Here is a 23,435-nt window from a genome sequence, read left to right as displayed (position 1 = left end):
GTTCTGATTTTGTTCCAGGACACATCGTTAGATTAGATAAGATACAGTTGGGTATTGCTACCCAGGAAACATTTGATATGCTAAAACCCAACACTAAAGTACAGCAGCAGGACATAAATTGTTTTTATAAAAGTTGCTTGAATTTCTGTGTAGTGCTTGTGCCACAAATCAAAAGACAGTTTGACTTCTCAGATCCCATTTTGGAATTAATTTCCGTATTGGAACTTAACTTAGTCATTCATACTCTGTTAACTCCTTGCTCCCTGTCGTAAAGTATTTTCTTGTTCTTCGAAAATAAATCAACTGTCAGCAGCTTGATTCTGAATGGAAAAATTATGCAATGCTGAAGCATGAGGAACTTGGACTATATGTATTGAAACCAGCCATGTATAATAGAAGAAAGTTCTTGATATAAAATCTGCGGCCAAAACTCCAATTTGACAAAAAGCAATATTCCTCCTCCTCTGTCTCCCCTTTTCCAGAGTCTTGGTGGAGCAAGTGTTTAGTACCCTTAAAATCTTGAAAACAGCTTGCAGGATCAAATTGAAAGGTGAAATAATAGTAGCACTGATTGCCATATATTTTTTAACTTCCTTCTTCAGAACAAAAGAACTTGATGAATTGTATTTTATCATCAGGGAATGGACAAAACAATTTTTCCAAACGCCAATCCTTTCTAGTTCTAAAATCATACTAGACACAAAACATGCTGGAAACGTATAAGTACCCTATAACCCCTAATTTAATAGGCAAATGTGTATTTTGAATCACGTATAGTGATGGGGAGGACATTCAGACATCATTCTTTCTCTTCGTTTGCATTCGCAAATTCAGTACAAGGTGGGATAAAAGTGTGTCCTGAGTCTCTTCACCAGGATCCTGGACAGTAATTTAAATTTTGGGACAATCCTGCCAGAACTGGGTGGGTGGCAATGCTAATTCTATGGTTATGAGGTTCCATAAACTGTTGTACATTTTTTTTGTAATTGGTTATTTCAGTAATCAGTTTATGGAAAACTATTCACCAAGTGAATGACAGGTTGCAAAAACTTTCAGGGAGCAAGAATACTATGAATTATCATAGGACTTTAGAATGCTAGATTTTCTTGCAAAATCTCTTATTCGTAAATAACTTAGTTTTGACTAAGGATTACCAAATGATTTATGTGATAGTGTTACGAGTATTAGTTGTCTCAGATGATAATGAGAGTGGTATCATTTTTGAAATATCACTTATTGCAATACATTTCAGTTTACAAGATTAAGGACTGTCTCATGTCTAATATCGTGTATCCTGAGGCTCGTAATGTTGTAGTATTCGTTTTTATCTGTATTGACTGCCGTACAGAGCAGAATTCTCTAGTGGTTTCTTGTAGAAACCATTTTGTATAGGCACGCAATTGTACCATAAACAATTAAGAGAACCTACAAGAGGTTTCATTATGTAAGCTGCATGCAAATCAAGCAGAATGTAAATCAGGTCATTTGGATATTTTTGCACATGATGGTACATGACGCATGAATTTACGAATGGATGCAAAGTCGGTCCCCCTCAGGAACTTAAGCTGTATCGTCATCCAGTTGCTTTGTTGTCTGATTAATGATAATTTTGCAGGAAAGACATTCAAACTTTGAAGTGTGATTTCCCATGACTTTCCTCGGTGTGGAATCTGCGGCAGCCTAGTTAATGCCATCAACCCACACCCAGGTCCAAGAGTTGAAATGAACATCCAATTTTAGTCGTAATTTAAACAGTTTTGCTGTGGTTGTATTTATGCTCCAGTGGGGAAAACATATCCCTCCTGCACCATGGCTAGGCTAGTTCATTACTTTATTCCTCTGACAGCTTTTGAATCAGTATGGTGTGTGACCTTGGTAAACTTTGTGCCACGTTTTCATCATGGCATTCTTGTGAAATGCAAATACATTCATCAAACAGCATCTCCAGCAGAACAACTGGTAGAATTTCTCCATGTTACAATACATTCCAGTGACTTCGAGAACAGTAGTACTGTGTTCTGATTACATGGAAATATCAATCAAGGGTTCAGACTCAAACTTAGATAGTCACAGATATATTCTATACAATTTCAAAAGAATGAAATTGACTTGCTAATATTAGAAGTAGACATTAACAGTCATATTCTAAATGAAATAGGCATGTAAAAATGTGCTGTAGAATTAATATTTCCCTCAGTACCAGAGTGTGTACTGTTATGAAACTTCCAGTCAAATTATAAATGTGTGTTGGACGAGGACTCAAACCTAGAACCTTGCCTTTCATGGGCAATACTCATACTGAATGAGCTATCCAGGCACAGTTTTAAGACCTTACAGCTTCACATGTAACAGCACCTCTCTCCTCTTTTCCACGCTTCACTGTGTCATCCTGCATGCTTTGTACGACTTCCAGTTTGATAACACATTAAAACTGACTAAACCTACAGATAAAGTATTCAAGAAGCTCGTTCAAAATTTTCTGCCCTTGAAAATATATCTTTGTGTTGATATAAAGACAAGCTAGGACAGTGCACCTGCAGTAAATGAGGTATTCGTTGAACAGAAGTTAGTTGTAAGAATATTGTGTAAAACAGTGATCTGCACATCTTGTAGAGGCCTTTTTAACAAGGTCGGAACTGTTATACTCACATCTCTGTACATTCATCCCTTAATGGTTTTAGTAAAAATCAGTTTCTGCCAAACTGTAATTTGCACAGATAACCATATAAGACACAATACAATTTTCACATGGAATTTGCCACCTTGTCTAGGGTTCAGAGTGCTATTATAGTATTCAACAAGCTCTATTCTAATAGACAGCAAAAGATGGTGGAATCTCTACCATTTCAAAATAAAGTTTAAAAAGTATTTCATTAATGATTACTATGAATTACATGGTTATCTAGAATCAAGGATAGATAATTCCTGTTAGCTGCGTGACAAGTAACAGTGTTCACTGTAAAGCTGCATGACAAGTAGAAGTGCACTGAAAACAGTCCTGTCTTGTTGCAAATGTATGTAACTATTTTCTATTAAAAATTAATGTAATCCAATAAATATTAAGCTACCATTAAAAGATCTACAGCTGCTGTTTAATAAAACTGAAGAATAGGAGCTTTCTTCAACAGAGTGGCACTCTTCTGAATTTATTAGGTTGAATTTACCTGGAATCACCAGAAATACCATTAAGGAGTATACACACAGTTTATTGTAAATACAGTGTACAAACAGAGTTTCTAAGAGCTGCTGCTCTTTTGTTAATCCCATCAAACTGAACAACTTCTACACAATGGATTTTCTATAGCTTGTTTTGAAAGAGTGGATAATGCGCAAATGTGAGGGATGCAACTTGATCCAGCAGTTTGGTAGCATGGTTTCTAACAGCACATTTCACTACAATATACAAACGAGAATTTTTCCTGTTACAGGCTCCCATTTCTGCACCAACTCCAAGCAACTTTTCCTTTTTTGTTATTTTTATTTTTGTTAAGTGGCTCTGCAGTTAGTGGAAATTTTTTGAAACAATGTGGTTTCTCTTTATTTGCCAGTCACAAAGGGCCCAATATTTTCAGACTCATCAGCATTGGTACTTGGCATTACTGCAAGGCAAACTTTACTGTGTCTCCCACCATGGCAGTTTTTGCCTTTAATGACAAGTGTTTTATTTGGAAAGCTGTTGAAGAAGAGACTGGCTTCACCAATGTTAAAGATTGCTTTCAGTTCATAGTGTTGTGCAAGTTCTTAGAACCTGTCACTCTGCAGTTCACTAACAGTTTCTACATTCAGTGTATTTTCTTCATCACATACAGTTTTGTAGACTACAATATAGCATTTCTTAAATTTGTTGAGCCATTCGTTATATGCAGAAAAAATTCTTGATACTGAGCATATTGGCCACTTTCAGTGCTTTTTCTCATACCACGACACCATTTTCAGGGAAGCATGTGCTGTCTGAAATTAGTTCTTTGTCACTTCTTCCATATCTGTGTATTTTGAGTAACTAGTATATTTCTTCCTTTTTACATTTGGCCAGTTTTAATTTGCAACTTCTGAAACCAAGTCTTACTTTTCTAATAGTTACATTCAGCATGGACACAGGTTTCCCTAAACTCTGTGAAAGTGCTGCACATATTCCACAATGAACATCAGCATTTTCAAGAGTTTTACTCTTCCTTCCAACAAAAGAGTCTTTCTTCTTGTAACATTTTCCATCTTATCCATGACATAAAAGTGTAGTTGTTTTTAGCAGCCTCTCAGAACACATTACTTACAACAACATTGTTGCTACATACCCCAAAAATGGCATAGGGTCGGTACATTAGATTCAGAATGTCTACACTAGTAAGTGCTTGTATCCTATGTTGTTTAGGAGGTTCAAATGAAAATTTGTGGTCCTAACAGAATAGTGAGGTTGTTTTTTTTTTTTTTTGTTTTTTTTTTTTTTAATTTTCTTCATTTAAGGGGTTAATACAACTAAAGCATAAGTGTCATTGCAGAAAGGAAAACCAAGATGTAGGATTCAGCATGAGATACTTCCAAGTATTTTTGCAACATATCTGCATTATGCAGGGTATTTGCAGTATATGCTATTATTATACTAATGTATAAAAGCAGTATATGTAGTTTTTATTAACTATTTTTTTAATTACCTTTGGTTGTACATAGCATGTCTACAGTATGTTACAGAATATTTTTAGATGTAGCACTTAATTACTTTTTAAATACTCTTTAATTATATGTTACATTCAGAAGTAAATTAAAAAATATTGATAATTATGAACTGTTGGAAGAACGGTGAGAATCATTAGTCTGGTAATGAAAACTGAGCGGTGACTGATGCATTCTTCTGCGCTTGTGTATGATAAAACATCCACCAGCTATCACTAAAGCTACTCCAACAATTGCACCCACACTGGCACCAGCAATTGCAGATCCACTGAGTCCTGTAATATATGGAGTGTGTTGTACTGGATTGTATCTTATTTGTTAATTAATAACGACTCTATAAAATACAGATATTAGAAACTGTTGACACAATACTGGAAAATCCTGATGTACAACAACAAAGAACCAAGTAAAGATAATCGCCACAAGCTAATATTTAGAAAACTGCTAAACATGGCCATTAAAGAAACTTCCTGGCAGATTAAAATTGTGTGCCAGACTAAGACTCAAACTCTCGAGTTCGAGTCTCGGTTCGGCACACAGTTTCAATCTGCTAGGAAGTTTCATATCAGCACAGAGTGAAAATCTCATTATGGTCATTGTCTTTATTACAGTTGTAATTTAGAGAATCCTCATTTTCAAGTAAATGTCACAAATGCACACAGGCATACATACAGCTGCTACCCCAAACTCCTAATGAGCACAATCAGTGTCCAGGTCACACAGTAAACAGACATCTACGAGGGCGATTCAGAAAGTAACCTCCGATTGGTCACAGTGCGGGTTGTGGGGGGAGTAGCGACGCCATCTGTGCGTTCACGCACTCAGCAGGTCAGTCGGCATCAAGCCTTGGTCGAGTGAACGTCGTACCTGCGCTAGTTTAGTTTTTGTGGCAGTTTGAAATGTGTGCTGCAATAGAAAACCCCGCCAAATGTGAAGTGCGTGCTGTCATAAGGTTTTTTACAGCCAAAGGATATTCTGCAGCAGCTATTCATCGTGAGCTTTGTGCCGTGTACGGACCAAGAGTTATGAGTGAAGGAGTTGTCCGTGAATGGGTACGTATATTTAAAAGTGGACGAGAAAACGTTCATGATGAAGAGAGGAGTGGTAGACCATCATCGGTGACTGACAAACTCGTTCAGACAGTTGATGCAAAAGTTCGTGAAAATCGACGTTTCTCAATGTCGGAGTTGTCTACTGGTTTTCCACAGATTTCTAAGACTCTCTTGTACGAGATAGTGACAGCAAGATTGGGTTACCGTAAGTTATGTGCACGATGGGTGCCCAAAATTCTTACCGACCACCACAAAACTCAAAGAATGGCCTCTGCATTAGACTTTCTGTCACGTTATGAGGACGAAGGAGAACCATTGTTAAACAGAATCGTGACCGGTGACGAAACCTGGATTAAGTACGTGAACCCTGAGACAAAAGAACAATCAAAGATGTGGGCACATTCAAATTTGCCTACCAAACCAAGAAAAGCCTCGCAAGATTTTTCTGCCAGAAAACTGATGGCAACGGTGTTTTGGGATGCCAAAGGGGTGTTGTTGGTTGAATTCATGGAACGTGGTACGACCATTAATCAAGACGTGTACTGTGAAACAATAAAAAAGTTACGACGGGCTATACAGAACAAACGCCGTGGTATGCTGACTTCCGGTATCGTTTTTTTGCACGATAACGCCCGTCCTCACTCTGCTCGCAGAACAACGGCCCTTCTTGAGTCCTTCAAGTGGGACGTTATCAACCATCCACCTTACAGCCCAGAGCTGGCGCCAAGTGATTATCACCTCTTCATGCATTTGAAGAAATGGCTCGGGTCACAGTGGTTTGATGACGACGAAGAGCTCAAAGATGCGGTCACAGGCTGGCTCCAGGCACAAGCGGGTGATTTTTATGCAGAAGGAATTTCAAAGCTTGTGAAGAGATACGATAAGTGCCTCAATCGCTATGGAGACTATGTAGAAAAATAGTGCAAAGATATAGTTGTAAGATGTATATATTAAAATATTTTTATTTAACTTGGTGTATTTTTTTAAATCAACCGGAGGTTACTTTCTGAACGGCCCTCGTATATCTGGTATGTACTCTGCAAACCACTGTGAAATGCATGCACAGGTTTCTTTACATTGTGCCACATGTTAAGGTTTATTCCCATTCGATTTGCATACGGAATACAAAAAGAATGACTGCATAAATGCCTCTCTTCACACTGTAAAAAGTGTGATCTTGTCTTTGTGATCTCCATGGGAGTGATATACAATAGGCTGTAGTGTATTCCCAGATTACTCTCTTAGTACTGGTTCCAGATAATCTGTAAACAGGTGTTTGTCAGATAGCTGAAGCTACCATCAAGCATCTGCCATGGTACATTCTTCAGCATTTCTGTGACTTCCTTGTGCCATGAGTCAATCAAACCTGTAACCCAACTTTCTGCCCTTCTTTGTATAGGACTACATTCAATATCCCCTAATATTCCTATTTTGTGTGGGTCTGCACACATGAGCAGTAGTCTAGGATGTGTCGCATGAGTTTTTGGAAGCAATGTTACAAATCAACAGAAATCTGACACCTATTTCACCTACTACTGAACCTGTTTGATCATTCCATTTCATACTCCCACAAATTGTTACACCCAGGTATTTGTATTCTTATAGACGGGGTCAGCAGAAGAAACTGCTAGCTCAAAGGACTGTCATTTTGAATTACAGTACTGCATGTTATATGATGGTTAAATTCAAAGACAAGAACATGAATACAATGCACAAATCAGTTTACATAATAGGCAGTCATTTCTAGCTGCACAAACTGAACTATGTGTTACAGATGATGTGATCACACTAATCCTTTTGAAATCGAGAATTAGCATTTTCTTCTGCTGAAACCTTTAATTATCTAAAATGTAGCAATTTCGCAGTCATTACTATAGACTGTAAGTAACCAGTAATAACAGATGATAACAAATTATCACTGTTAGCTAAAGGTATTGTTGGTTTTAGTAAATGCTGGTAAATTATTATTAGTATTAACAGAAGGTGGCAAGTCCTCAGTAGTATCACACAGTGATATAATCTCAACATAGCCAGTAGCTGGCACACTCTCAGTACTACCACGTGACAGTAATTTCTCAGAAGGCATAGAAGGTAAAAATCTGGAAATACTAATTGATGATACTAATCTGTCAGTAGTAGCTGAGAGTCATAACTTATTACTGTTATTAGATGAAATTGGCTTATTATCTATCAGATCATGATTATAGACAGTTTCATCACTACCAAAAGATAGCACAATTACTTGTAGTTCCTCCAATTGTGGTTTCCTTCCATTTTTAAACATTATAACCATTTCTACATTATTAGCTTTAATATATTTGTAAAGTATTTTCTGTGTCCATTAGTTTTTCTTCATTTGCTGGAACAACCTGTATTGAGCTGGCAGTATCAGAATGTTCAATATTGTTTTCAGTCTGTTCTTATACAAAATCTAAACCTTTGTGGGGACATCACCATTGATGATGTAAAATATTAAAAAACAAGTCTGTTTGTCAACAAGTTTAGTCCTCTGCAGGGAGAATACATTTGACTCGCTCAATTTGTTGTTTACAGTTGTACCAACTGCATGTGTTTTGTTGTAAGTCCATATTTAGTACTAAAGTTAGTGCTTTTACTGGCTTTCTGCTTTTTCCTGCAAACATGGAATACCCACAATGGTGACCCTGCAACAAACAGCAACTGCTATTTCAACATAAAAAGTGTACTTTGTTGGATTGTGTTTGCTTCGACAATGGACCCGTCCACAATTGCCACATTCACAAACAACTTGGACAAAACAGCGACCCACACAATGACTCACACGATGCCTTGTACTACCCATATCTGCCTATGTTATGTGTGAAACATGATAGTGACATTACACTGTGTCATACTATCAACTACAACAATGATCAATGCATGCATGAACAATGTGTAATGAATTTCAGCCTCGTTGGTGATTTCAGTGGTGAGTTCAATCTTTTCTCACGCCAACAAGATAATATTCGACCAACTACTTCAGGTGTATACAGCATCACCTCACATGATTTTACCAGTCCATCCATGTTGGACACAACCCATCTCAATACATGCGTAACCTCATGGGGCCAGCGGCGTGGGCCATGCAAGAAGTTTCTCAGGTTGCCGTCCATTTCTCAGGTTGCCTTTCATGCCATGAATTGTTCCAGAGATCTGGCCCACTGTCATTCTGAGACCATATGACCCAGCACATCAGTGACAGAATTTATGTGGAGCATATATACAACATAGTTTTGACCATAAAATACTGCCCTTCAAATAGTCAATTTACAATAAAAGAAATTAGAACAGATGGGACTATAATATATGTAATAGTTTCCAGAAAAGTAAAATTAATTTGTTTCATCACAACATTAGTGGGCTGAAAAACAAGACAGATGAGCTTCTTGTATGTCTAGAAGATGTAGAAAACACTGAAGTGATGTTGTTGTTGTCCATGAACCATGGACCTTGCCGTTGGTGGGGAGGCTTGCATGCCTCAGCGATACAGATGGCCGTACCGTAGGTGCAACCACAGCGGAGGGGTATCTGTTGAGAGGCCAGACAAACGTATGGTTCCTGAAGAGGGGCAGCAGCCTTTTCAGTAGTTGCAGGGTAACAGTCTGGATGATTGACTGATCTGGCCCTGTAATAATAACCAAAACGGCCTTGCTGTGCTGGTACTGTGAACGGCTGAAAGCAAGGGGAAACTATAGCTGTAATTTTTCCCGAGAGCATGCAGCTTTAATGTATGGTTAAATGATGATGGCATCCTCTTGGGTAAAATATTCCGGAGGTATAATAGTCTCCCATTCGGATCTCCGGGCGGGGACTACTTAAGAGGACGTTAATATCAGGAGAAAGAAAACTGGCGTTCTATGGATCGGAGCATGGAATGTTAGATCCTTTAATCGAGCAGGTAGGTTAGAAAATTTAAAAAGGGAAATGGATAGGTTAAAGTTAGATATAGTGGAAATTAGTGAAGTTCGGTGGCAGGAGGAACAAGATTTTTGGTCAGGTGAATACAGGGTTATAAATACAAAATGAAATAGAGGTAATGCAGGAGTAGGTATAATAATGAATAAAAAAATAGGCGTGCAGGTAAGCTACTACAAACAACATAGTGAACGCATTATTGTGGCCAAGATAGACACGAAGCCCACGCCTACTACAGTAGTACAAATTTATATGCCACCTAGCTCTGCAGATGATGAAGAAATTGATGAAATGTATGATGAGATAAAAGAAATTATTCAGATAATGAAGGGACACGAAAATTTAATAGTCATGGGTGACTGGAATTCGAGTGTAGGGAAAAGGAGAGAAGGAAACATAGTAGGCGAATATGGATTGGGGCTAAGAAATGAAAGAGGAAGCCGTCTGGTAGAATTTTGCACAGAGCATAACTTAATCATAGCTAACACTTGGTTCAAGAATCATAAAAGAAGGTTGTATACATGGAAGAATCCCGGAGATACTAAAAGGTATCAGATAGATTATATAATGGTAAGACAGAGATTTAGGAACCAGGTTTAAAATTGTAAGACATTTCCAGGGGCAGATGTGGACTCTGACCACAATCTATTGGTTATGAAGTGTAAATTAAAACTGAAGAAACTGCAAAAAGGTGGGAATTTAAGGAGATGGGACCTGGATAAGCTGACTAAACCAGAGGTTGTACAGTGTTTCAGGGCGAGCATAAGGGAACAATTGACAGGAATGGGGGAAAGAAATACAGTAGAAGAAGAATGGGTAGCTTTGAGGAATGAAATAGTGAAGGCAGCAGAGTATCAAGTAGGTAAAAAGACGAGGGCTAGTAGATATCCATGGGTAACAGAAGAGATACTGAATTTAATTGATGAAAGGAGAAAATATAAAAATGCAGTAAATGAAGCAGGCAAAAAGGAATACAAACGTCTCAAAAATGAGATCGACAGGAAGTGCAAAATGGCTAAGCAGGGATGGCTAGAGACAAATGTAAGGATGTAGAGGCTTATGTCACTAGGGGTAAGATAGATACTGCCTACAGGAAAATTAAAGAGACCTTTGGAGAAAAGAGAACCACTTGTATGCATATCAGAAGCTCAGATGGAAACCCAGTCGTAAGAAGGGAAAGCAGAAAGGTGGAAGGAGTATATAGAGGGTCTATACAGGGGCAATGTTCTTGAGGACAATATTATGGAAATGGAAGAGGATGTAGATGAAGATGAAATGGGAGATATGATACTGCGTGAAGAGTTTGAGAGAGCACTGAAAGACCTGAGTCGAAACAAAGCTCTGGGAGTAGACAACATTCCATTAGAACTACTGACGACCTTGGGAGAGCCAGTCCTGACAAAACTCTACCATTCAAAAGTATGAGACAGGTGAAATACCCTCAGACTTCAAGAAGAATACAATAATTCCAATCCCAAAGAAAGCAGGTGTTGACAGATGTGAAAATTACCGAACTATCAGTTTAATAAGTCACGGCTGCAAAATACTAACGCGAATTCTTTACAGACGAATGGAAAAACTAGTAGAAGCCGACCTCGGGGAAGATCAGTTTGGATTCTGTAGGAATATCGGAACACGTGAGGCAGTACTGACCTTACGACTTATCTTAGAAGAAAGATTAAGGAAAGGCAAACCTACATTTCTAGCATTTGTAGACTTAGAGAAAGCTTTTGACAATGTTGACTGAAATACTCTCTTCCAAATTCTAAAGGTGGCAGTGGTAAAATACAGGGAGCGAAAGGCTATTTACAATTTGTACAGAAACCAGATGGCAGTTATAAGAGTCGAGGGACATGAAAGGGAAGCAGTGGTTGGGAAGGGAGAGAGACAGGGTTGTAGCCTCTCCCCAATGTTATCCAATCTGTATATTGAGCAAGCAGTAAAGGAAACAAAAGAAAAGTTCGGAGTAGGTATTAAAATCCGTGGAGAAGAAATAAAAAATTTGAGGTTCGCCGATGACATTGTAATTCTGTCAGAGACAGCAAAGGACTTGGAAGAGCAGTTGAATGGAATGGACATGGTCTTGAAAGGAGGATATAAGATGAACATCAACAAAAGCAAAACGAGGATAATGGAATGTAGTCGAATTAAGTCGGGTGATGCTGAGGGAATTAGATTAGGAAATGAGACACTTAAGGTAGTAAAGGAGTTTTGCTATTTGGGGAGCAAAATAACTGATGATGGTCGAAGTAGAGAGGATATAAAATGTAGACTGGCAATGGCAAGGAAAGCGTTTCTGAAGAAGAGAAATTTGTTAACATTGAGTATAGATTTAAGTGTCAGGAAGTCGTTTCTGAAAGTATTTGTATGGAGTGTAGCCATGTATGGAAGTGAAACATGGACGATAAATAGTTTGGACAGGAAGAAATGTGGTGCTACAGAAGAATGCTGAAGATTAGATGGGTAGATCACATAACTAACGAGGAGGTATTGAATAGAATTGGGGAGAAGAGGAGTTTGTGGCACAACTTGACGAGAAGAAGGGACCGGTTGGTAGGACATGTTCTGAGGCATCAAGGGATTACAAATTTAGCATTGGAGGGCAGTGTGGAGGGTCAAGGGATTACAAATTTAGCATTGGAGGGCAGTGTGGAGGCTAAAAATCGTAGAGGGAGACCAAGAGATGAATACACTAAGCAGATTCAGAAGGATGTAGGTTGCAGTAGGTACTGGGAGATGAAGAAACTTGCACAGGATAGGGTAGCATGGAGAGCTGCATCAAACCAGTCTCAGGACTGTAGACCACAACAACAACAACAATAGACTAGCATCATTTTCATGTGGGGTTAGCATAGAGAAATGAGGAGTTGCAACATATGTAACACTTGGACACAATATCCACAACTCCTTGGACTTTGTGGAACACCTCAAATACTTATGAATCTCGAACAAAGGTGCCATGGTTAGCTTTGAGGTTGTACCTCACCGCCTCAGGATGATCTCAGTTTAAGAAGTGAGGGATTTGATGGAGCGCAGTTGGACCTTTTCATGCATATTTTAACATAGCTTACTTCCTGTGTGGAGGCCAACTTTATGAACAGACTGAAGGAGTAGCAATGGACAGACCTTTATCACCAGTAGTGGCAAATCTGTTTATGGAGGGATTTGAAGATGAGGCATTTAAAACTGCTGTCTGCCGGGTGACCTGTTTCAGCAGATACGTTGACAATACATTTGTCATTTGGGCACATGGTCGGAAAAGACTGGGCGAGTTCCATGACCATCTGATCTCGAGACACTGCAGCAGAGGTCACAGTGGAATTAGAGAATGATATTTTCGATTTTTTTATGAAAAGGATCACAGATGGCACATTAGTAGCCTTTCTACCATATGCAGGGCCTATATCTGCTAAGATCAGCAGGATCGCGAAACAACACAAAATCAGAAATGTGTTCTGCACACCAAACAATATCAGGGCATTCCTTGAAACAGTCAAAGATGATCTGGGGTTAAGGAAGCCTGATATCTACCATACACCATGTGAATGTAGTATGTCTTACATCAGTCAAGCCACCAGAACAGTTGAAATAAGGTGTAAAGAACATTAAACACATAGCAGGCTACAACAGGCCACAAAATCAGCAACAGCAGAACATTGCTTGGAACTTGATACACCATGCATTATGATAAACCCAGGATCCTGGCTCAGCCCCCAAGATTTTTTGATAGTGTGATTACTGAATATATTGAAATCAAGATGGCAGGCAGAGAACCTGATCAGCTGGGAAGCAGGTACCAGCTCAGTATGGTGTGGAATGTGGCTTTGGAATTATGAAGGAAACAATGGTGATGATTTATGGTAAAAGAAACAGTGGAAAAGAGTTCCCTTTCCCAATAACCAGGTAGCAACTACCTTCTCGGGAGACAAGTGTAACACTCATGGATGAGAGAGGCAACATCATCAACCACTGGAAACCTCAGGCACCATCTATGCTAGGAGCAGAAACAATACAGACCTGCAGATGGCAGCAACCGCGGTGAGAGATTGCTGCGGTGTGCCCAGACAGAATACGCAATTCCCACAGCAGCCTGATTCAGCAGGAAGTGTACCTTGTAGGGGTGTACTAAAACCACGGGCACCATAGGAAGGCAAAGCAGTTGCACACGGCATAGAAATGATTGCAGCATATTGATAGTGCTGGGAATGCACCTGGTGGATGCAGACCTAGCACAGAATCCATTGGCACGGCCGCCACCAGAGAAAACAGTGGAAATGGGCAAGAATGGAAAATGGAATGCCTGGAAATAAATAATACCACCAGAACTGGCCACAGCAGATGTGGACGGTGTAGAAAACACCAGACACCACCCAGACATAAATATGGCATACAGTCAGCTTGTTGACCAGTCAAAGGAAACATCTAATGAAGACACTGACTTGCGATGTCGAAATATTGTGTTGGGAAGATGCATACCACCAGCAGTACACCCAATTCCATGAGATGACAGTTTTTGTGCAGGTCAGAACCTAGAGCCATGTGCTTGTGAATTGTTACTGCAGAATACTTCTCTGCCAATTGTAACAGTCTACAGATCCCCTTTAGGACACTTTCAGATTTTTCTGAGAAATCTAGATGCTATTGAGCTATCTATCAGACAAGAAGAAACAGTTAGTAGTTTAAGTTCAGCTACTTTTGCTTTCCATATAATTGCTAGTTTTGGAAAGAAACAGATCAACCTCTTGGCATATTTTGCATATTTTCACTCGGTAATGTCTTAGGGAATAATTTTCTGGAGTAACTCATCACTTAGAAAGAAAGTATTGATAGCATGAAAAGCAAACAGTAAGGATGATTTACTGTGCTCACCCACAGTCGTCTTGTACACACCTCTTCAAGGAGTTAGGCATTTCAACTGTACCATCAACATATGTATATTCACTAATAAAACTCATCATAGATAGTACATTACAATCAATTTGAGAATAGTGATGTCCAAAGCTACAACACTCGAGGAAAAAATGAGCGTTATTGCCCATTATTAAAGTTGTCAGTTGCCCATAAATGAGTTCAATATGGAGCAACAAAAATTTTTGATCAGTTTCCCAGTAAAGAAAATATCTGACAGGTAGCAAAGCAAGTTTTAACTCTAACCGAGAATCATTTCTCCCAGACAACTCCTATTCCAGGAACATATTTCTATTTTAAAACTGGTAGACTGAAAAAAAAAAACACTAAACGTGTGTACACATACTGTAAACTGACTCATTCCACATCATTCTGATAAAAGAATCATGAAACTAACTGACTAAAAAAATTTATGGAACATGTAACTAACTGACTGGACATTTTGCAACATGGTTCATGATTATCAGCTTCATATCACATGGCATTGGCATCTGACGGTACTTCTAAGCTCATGGCCCTATTAAGCAACATAAGAGAGCACACCCATGTCATCAGTGATGTCATAGACGCACCTCCGGCTAAGATAAAATTCACACCATGAAGACACCACAGGAATAGTTGTGAGAAGTAATTTACGAGGAAAGATTGGGCAACAGAACACTATCTCAGCTTTGGAGACATGTCCATAGATCAATCAACTAGACTCTCATGCCAGACAGCATGCTATGACTCTTCACACTACTGTGTCAGATGGTGTTGGCAGTTACTTCACATGAAAGCAAAATGGTGGAACACAAATTAGTCCCCCCCCCCCCCCCTCCTCCTGACAGAATTTATTCAGTCCTACAACCACGATAATCACAGATGGGACAGACAAACATGATCCCCATCCTTATGTGACATGCTGCTCACAGCCACGAGCAGCTGAATCAACCCAAGGGATTAGATGCACTCATGAGAGTGGTTTTACTTGCGTCCACAGCAAAGACATTGACCTTCAGCTGGCTGTGAAAGCTACACTCATCACTGGCAGCATTTCTCTCTCTCTCTCTCTCTCTCCATCTCTCCCCCTCCCCCTCACCCACCCACCCGCCCACCCACTCACACACACACACACACACACACACACACACACACACACACGTGCCAACATGACTGCAATTGTGTTGGTTTCACACTTGCTTTGTCGACATGGCATGCAAGTGCTCCATGCTGTGCAACCATCCAAACACAAACTCTCACTTGAGTCACCTATAGCCAAAACATGTGAGCCAAACTAGTTTTACCCTGTTTCTGAGTGACATTAGAAGATGGTAAAAATAGAAAAATAAATTATTCTGATTGACATTGGCTGAGAAGTGAGCACCTTTCCCAGAGAGGAACCACCAATGAAACTTTTTTATGCCTGCTGTCCAACTATGTGCTGCAAATGATACTCCTACTGAAATTTTCAGAACTGTTGTGTGCACCATGGACCTGAGTCTGCACAAGAAATTTCCCTGACAGTTTCTGGTCATAGATGTTCAAGAACTGATATCGGGCATGGATTTTCTTGGTCGATTTCATCTCTCCCTGAACCAAGCATGAGGTATCCTCAGGCAAACCAATAGTGGAGAGATGGTACCCAGCATCACAGGCAGTCCACCACCACATTCACAAGCTGTTCCATAGGAAACTATTCTGAGAGCACCTCGCTCAATCTCTATACGTGACATCTGTGTGTAACTGCTGAATGACGATCAAGTTTTAGCTAATGAAATACTAAAGGTGATGATAAGTTATGAAGAGATGAAAAAGTAGAAGCTCAGGCTACACAACAAGAATCTTGAATTGTATATAAAAATACTTTTGTTAAAGCATGGACAGCATCACCATCTCCAAATACCCCATGTGAAGGAGATAGCACCAGCTGTGGCCCAGTAGATAACACACATGTACTGGCAGGACATACCTCACTGCATGACTCATCACAAATACAGATCAGTACAGTGAAATTTTATAACAGTGTGCACGTATCTTCCATGTGTGCCAACCAATCCCCTGCCCCCCCGATATTCCCCAGATGACAGAGATGGCATTAGATCCAACATCGTGCATGAAATTAACACTACTCCAGGGCTACAACAAAGTGCACAAATTGGCACCAGACAGACTACAAGCAGCTAAACCCACTATCAACAGGTTACTGCAAGCTGGTGCAGTCAGGTAGTCTGATAGCCCTTGGGCTTATCCCGTACACTTACTTCCCAAGAAACACGGATGTATAGATTATGTAGTGATTGCCAGACCCGCAACACTTGCACAGTACCTGATAGTTAGCCAATACAGAACATTCAAGACTTTAATCACACCTTAGCTTCCATGTTTAGTGTCCTAGACTGCAAAAAAGCTTACCTGTAAATTCCCATGGATACTGAGGGCATAACCAAGACAGAGATAATAACAACATCTGGGCTCCGTGAATTTCTGTTCATGCTTTATGGTTAGAAAAATGCAGCCCAAATCTGACAATGCTTCATTGATGACATTTTCTTCAAATTTCTGTTCTGTTAAGCACACCTGGACAATATTTTAGTTTTTTCAGCATCTCCAGAACAACACGAGGAACATCTTACACTCATTTTCAAGATCCTTGAACACTAGGCTATAGTGATATATCTGAACAAATGGCAATATCAGCAATCTGAAGTAATGTTTCTGGGACACTCTGTTAGCTGGAATGGTGTTCGACCAATGACCGAATGCACAGAACCTATCTGTCAGCTTCCATGGCCCAAGAAGTTATCATGAGTTATGGCAATTTCTCGGAATGATTAATTTGTACAGACATCACTTGTCACAAACAGCAGCCAATTACTTGAATCACTCAAATGCAACAAACATTCATTCACCAGAATTAAGCTCAGATTATTACATACTACAGCATTAACCCATCCAATTATGACAACTCCCTTGTCAATTTACCTCTTGCATGATTTCCACTGAAACTGCAGCTGTGCTTTGACAGACAGTTGCAGATGAGCAACAACCATTAAAATTTTCTTCTCAAAGAAGCTAACTAAGTCTCAAAGCAAGTGGTGAGCTTATGATATAGAACTGCTCACTATACATGAGGCAGTGCAGCACTCCAGTGATGACGTCAGGGGTTGGACTATTTACTATATACCCACAGACCACTGACAGATTCCATATGTAATCCAGAAAAAAACTGTTCTCCATGGTGTTTCTGCCACTTTGTTTATATTGAACAATTTATTACTGATATTCAATACCAGAAGGGCATGGACAATGTCATGGCTGAAACACTACTGTATGCAACTGGTATGAAGTAAATGTTTGTTAAATGTATCAACCATAATGATGACAAAAATGACAATCAAAAACTCAAATTAGCTCACTTCCCAGCTAAAAGATAGGGGAGGGGGGGGGGGGGGTACATTGAATTATAATTGTATTTTATTAGCATTCATTGCCAATCCCTTCCCATATAAGCTTTGAAATCTTGCAGATGACAGTCAAGAGTGATGAAGTTTCAAGCAACAATAGTTGTATGTATTTTGTCTCTATTTTTAGCCTGGGCTCATAGCAGGAAGGAGAAGAGGAAGGGAGGAGTGGAGCATGTTTCAGTCTGTTACAAGCTGTGCTCTGTTCATGTGCTGGAAGAACATGTTACTCAAGTGCAGTTATTGCGTGTGTTCCTTCTGTAATGCCTGTGGTTCAATACACCTCACAAATGTGTAAACAATGCTGACAATTTTTGCTACATTTGTGGACAGGCTACATTGAAATTGAAAAGGAGACCAATAATGCCATATATTAGGAAGGTGTACTGAGTGTACTTTGACTGTTAAATTGGGGTCCAGGACAAGCCCGAGGCTCCTCATGTCTGTTGATTATCTGTGTCTTGAGTTTTCCTTCATGACTCAATCATAAAAGATCTTCCATGGGCTTTACTATACATGTAATATGGCAAGGACATCAAGCCATGTGAATGATTGTTACTTTCGAGTGACAACTCCATTAACACATGGTCGTCCTTGACGTATCCTGATATACCAACAGCCATGCGATTATTGCCTCACAAAGACGGAATGCCTGTTCCTGCCCACCTGATTATGATAGTGATGAAAATGCATTTCTCATCGAAATATTGGTCTAAATGTACTCAGGAGAGACTGCAAAAAGAATTATTCGATCTAGAACCATGTAACACCAAACAAGGAAGCCTAAAGAGGTAATGAAATACCTAAATAAAACTTGTTTCTGAGATGAAGCAATATCCCACCAAGATGTGTTGCATATTTTGAAAGGTAAATCACCGATCAGTGTCAGAGAAAAGCTAGCCCACGACCTTGAAGCTAATATTTCTTGTCTGCGCTATACTCGACTGATTTAATAAATGAAATTGTTAGATGTATCAGTAACAACAATAATAATTATTGAAAAGGAAATGGCATGAGTCATGCCACACCTTTGTGACAGCAGTACACCAACAACTATGGGAGAGTAGCTGACAGTCACACTCACTTTGTCACTCTGCTGCCAGCTCAAGTGTCAATGGCATTGGATGTGTGAACGAAAGTTCTCCAAATAATATACAGAGGAGGCAATCTGATGATAGATATCATCCTGGCTATCCGTGAAACTAGTGCTGCACCTCACTTCAAAACCCAGGTCCGGATTTTGTGTGTAGTGAAGAGTGTACAATTCACAAAATAATGCAGTGTGAGCTTAACAACCCAGTAAGAGATCTGGAATTGCTGAAAGGTAAGCTGAACTGTTGATGTCAAGACTTCAACAGCATATTTGTCTTGACAAGAAGGTAAATGTGACTGCATTCCATAACCACCATATGCCATTCCTTCCAGTTTTCTAAAGTGGAAAGAACTTGGTATTTTGTAATGATGTACAGTGACTGATGGCAGTCTATAGACACTGATTATAGAAGTGATTTGTGGAGGTTGTTCTTTGATTCCTCCAAAGGAAGTTGAAAGCGTGTGCTACTGCATAATGGAAATGTGTTGCCATTGATTCTGACTGAGTATGCATCTTACATGAAAAAACATATGATAATATGAAACAGTTATTATTGTGATTGAACTGTGACAAGTTTAAACGGCAGATTTCTATGGATCTGAAAGTCATATGCATATTTAGGGGGTTGTAATATATCCCTATGGTAATCATTTGAAGCTGATTGTTGAAACTTTGTTAATAGACTTTCTCGGGATAGCTTACATCTGTCTTCTAGAGTCTGCCAATTTAGTTCCTTCAGTATCTCTGTGACACTCTCCCATGAATTAAACAAACCTGTGACCATTCATGCTGCCCTTCTCTGTATACTTTCAATATCCCATATTAGTCGTATCTGGTAAAGGCCCCATACACCTGAGCAATATTCTAGAAGCAGTCACACAGATTATTTGTAAGCAATTTCTTTTGTGGACTGATTGCCCTTCCCCAGTATTCTACCTATAAACCAAAGTCTACCACCTACTTTATCCATGACTGAACCAATGTGGTCATTCTCTATAATATCCCTACAAAGTGATGCACCCAGGTATTTGTATGAGTTGGCCGATTCCAACAGTGAATCATTGACATTATATCATAGGGTGCTACGTTGTTTCTTTTGTGAAGTGCAAAATTTTACATTTCTGAACATTTAGAGCAAGTTGCCAATCTTATAAAGATCTGACAATATTTATGCACCTTCTTTCAGATAGTACTTCACTACTGATAACTGCACCACCTGCAAAAAGCCTGATTTTACTCTTAATATTGTCTGCAATGTCAGTAATAAACAATATGAATAGTAAGGGTCCCAACACACTTCCCTGGACATTGCTCAAAAGTTAGCAGACATCTCTCTGGTCAATTTGCTGATCCATAAAAGTCTTATTTGCAGATCCCCATGAACCAAGACGATGTACCAAAAATGGCTATTACACACCCTTTTGCGCTTTATGAATTACTTTACATGCCATATGGACTTAAAAATGCAGCACAGATTTGGCAATACTTATGGACTATGTACTTTTCAAGTTTTCTTTATGCTAACCGTACTTGATGATATTTTGGTCTTCTCAGTTTCTCAACACAAACAGGAAGAGCATCTTAAAGTAGTTTTTGATGCCTTACACTTATTTGGTGCCATAGCTAATGATGATAAATGTCAACTGTGGCAATCAGAAGTTACCTTCCTTGAAATTCAGTTAACAGCAACAGCACAGCCTACTACAAAATGGACTGAGTTCATTAGTCAACAACAGTGCCCACACAACTTTAAAGAATTACACCCATTTGTTGGTATGGTAAATTTTTATCACAGATACGTACCTCACACAGAAGCCATTCAGGCACTATTAATTAAAGCAAATTAAAGCATTAGTAGGCCAAGACATGATGGGTAAAAGACATATTCAGTGGACCCCACAGATGCAACAACGATTTGAGCAAACTGAAGACTGCCTTTCTCATGCCATGAAATTGACATGCCCACTATCCTCTATACACCTCTCTATCATCTCAGATGCGAGTGATTATATGACTGGAGCAGTTCTCCAATGTCAGTAGCAAAAAAAAACCACACTATACTTCTTTTCCAAAGTTGGCAGTGTATGAAGCAGCATGACACTTTAAAGACAATGTGGTTTTCACTTAAAACACCACATTGTTCCCTTGCTCTTCAACACAAGTACTTTATGATGTTTCACAGAATCATCTTTGACCACTTGTAACCCTCAGCATGAGGGTCATCTTCAATAAACTACAAGGGCTGCCCTATCCAGGGATCCATCCAATAATGATACTTGTCACAGAGTGCTTTGTGTGGCCTAATGACAAAAGAAATTTTAAAACTTGGACACAAATATGTGCTGCCTGCCAACGCTGTAAGATAGGAAGTCATACACAACCACAACATGACTGTTTTCAAATACCTAAGTGCCTAAACCTCATCAGGCCCCTTACCGACACAAATGGTTTCCATTATATCCTTTGAGCAATCAACAAGGTAACTCACTGGCCAAGGCTTTCACCAACAACACTGAAGAAAACACAGCAAAAGCATTTCTCTGTTTATGGATTTCCGGTTTTGGCTGTCCCAACTTCTTAATGATGGATCAAGACAGACAATTTGAAGCAGACCTGTTAACCAAATTCTGTCACTTGTGTGGTATTCAGCACTTCTGGAACACAGCTTATTTCCCTCAGAGTATAAGACTAGTGGTGTGCTGGCATTGCACACACAAAATGGCCATCATGTCATGGAGGGGAGTGAATGGAACCCCTACCATTGGTGCTTTTACGCGCGTGTCTGGTGTATAAGAAAGACATCCATGCGTCCCTAGTGGAAATCCTTTACAGGAAACCATTAACTCTACTGACAAAGTTCACAGAACCATCCCAACTATCAACAGAGAATTAATGCCCTCTGCTTGTTCACAAGATGAAGCAGCACATCACTCGTCTCAAACTACCACCCTCACAAGCCCACGGTTCACACAAAATCTTTGTCTATAAAGCTCTAAAGGAATGCACTATGTAATGCTGTAAGATGACACTGTCCACCCAGGATTGCAACAAGTGTAATTTGGCCCATGCAAAGTGATTACAAAATTTCATTAGAATTAGAAAATTACATTTCACATCCTACTAAAGACTACCATCAACAGACACATGCCTTTGTGGACCCTGCCAAATATCTGCAGCATGCCTGTAAATAGCACTGACTGCTCAGACAAGAGTACTTACATCGATCTGGATGACCACATATTTGTAGTGCGACTAGACATGCAACAATTTCAACCTGGAAGAGATCTCGTATAAACTCACTGATGACCTTCTGATAGTGGAAAGACTCACTCTTTTGTCCAACAAGATGAAAATGGTCCAGCCATGTTTTGCTTTGGCAGCCATATACGATCATGCCTTCTTATATATTTTGACCAAGCAATAAAGTAAATATATATGGTATCTTTGGTCACAGTCAATGTATTGTCAGCATCGTCATCTTGGTCTTCTTCACAGTCATAAAGTAGGGTTGTACCCATACTCTTCTTACGTTTTGGTGCAGTAAACTTACAGAATCTCTTTAAATTGTTCTTTTTTCTTTCCAGCAATTTAAGTAGTTTCTGTTCCTTCATTATTTTGTTCATAGCAACGTTAATTTTAGGTTCTTTTATTCAGAAACTTTGCACGAGTAGTTTGTCTACTTTCAGTATGCATACATAAAAGCTGCATTTCATTGTGAATAAGTTAATTAATAGATACTACAGTTAAATAAGTGCTGAGTTCTTGTTTCAAGAAGAAATAATTAATTTTTATATTATATTGTACACCTAGTAAGTTGACATGTAGGCCCAATTTTTGCAGCTCGTAAATAACAAAAATTTCTGTAGTGTAAAGTATGTTAAGTGATTTAATTATATTTTTAAGTGTTTAATCTGTGTTGCAAATGTAAGCGTGGATGTTGCTGAAGGGTAATCAGACAGGAAGTGGTATTTGTAGTTTATGGGTTTGAATTTAGTTTATGGGTTTGAATTCCATTGGGATGACTGTAATGGACAAATGAATATGGAGTTCAGTGAGGCTCTCCCATTAAACTGTAGAATATACAAAAAAAGACATGAGAGTTGTTGAACAGGAGGCAAAGATTTGTCTCCTTCAGGCTGAGTTAAACTACACAAAACTTGAACTAGGTACGTTGGTGGAGGCAAAAGATAGTGGGAACTGGGTAAAGGTTATGAACAATGGGCGAAAGAGGACCAACTTTTCAACTTCTTCTTCATCTACAGTTCAGCTTACAGTATCTAATAAGTTTGATTTGTCACCTGAAATAGGAGAGGAAGAGCCTCATCCAATTGTAGATCA

The 23,435-nt window shown here is 39.2% G+C and overlaps 1 protein-coding gene across 1 annotated transcript in view; it reads right to left on the bottom strand.

Moving 5' to 3' along the window:
* Positions 1-4,773: 4,773 nt before the first annotated feature.
* The window catches only part of LOC124788948, a 248,005-nt gene continuing 229,343 nt past the window's right edge, over positions 4,774-23,435 (bottom strand). The window contains exon 9 of the mRNA XM_047256235.1: positions 4,774-4,943. Coding sequence (XP_047112191.1) covers positions 4,774-4,943 — 170 coding nt within the window. The remainder of the gene's footprint in view (positions 4,944-23,435) is intronic.

The sequence above is a fragment of the Schistocerca piceifrons genome, chromosome 3 (assembly GCF_021461385.2).
Source record: "Schistocerca piceifrons isolate TAMUIC-IGC-003096 chromosome 3, iqSchPice1.1, whole genome shotgun sequence".
Classification (NCBI taxonomy): Eukaryota; Metazoa; Arthropoda; class Insecta; order Orthoptera; family Acrididae; genus Schistocerca; species Schistocerca piceifrons.
This window is presented reverse-complemented; position numbering and strand designations above follow the sequence as displayed.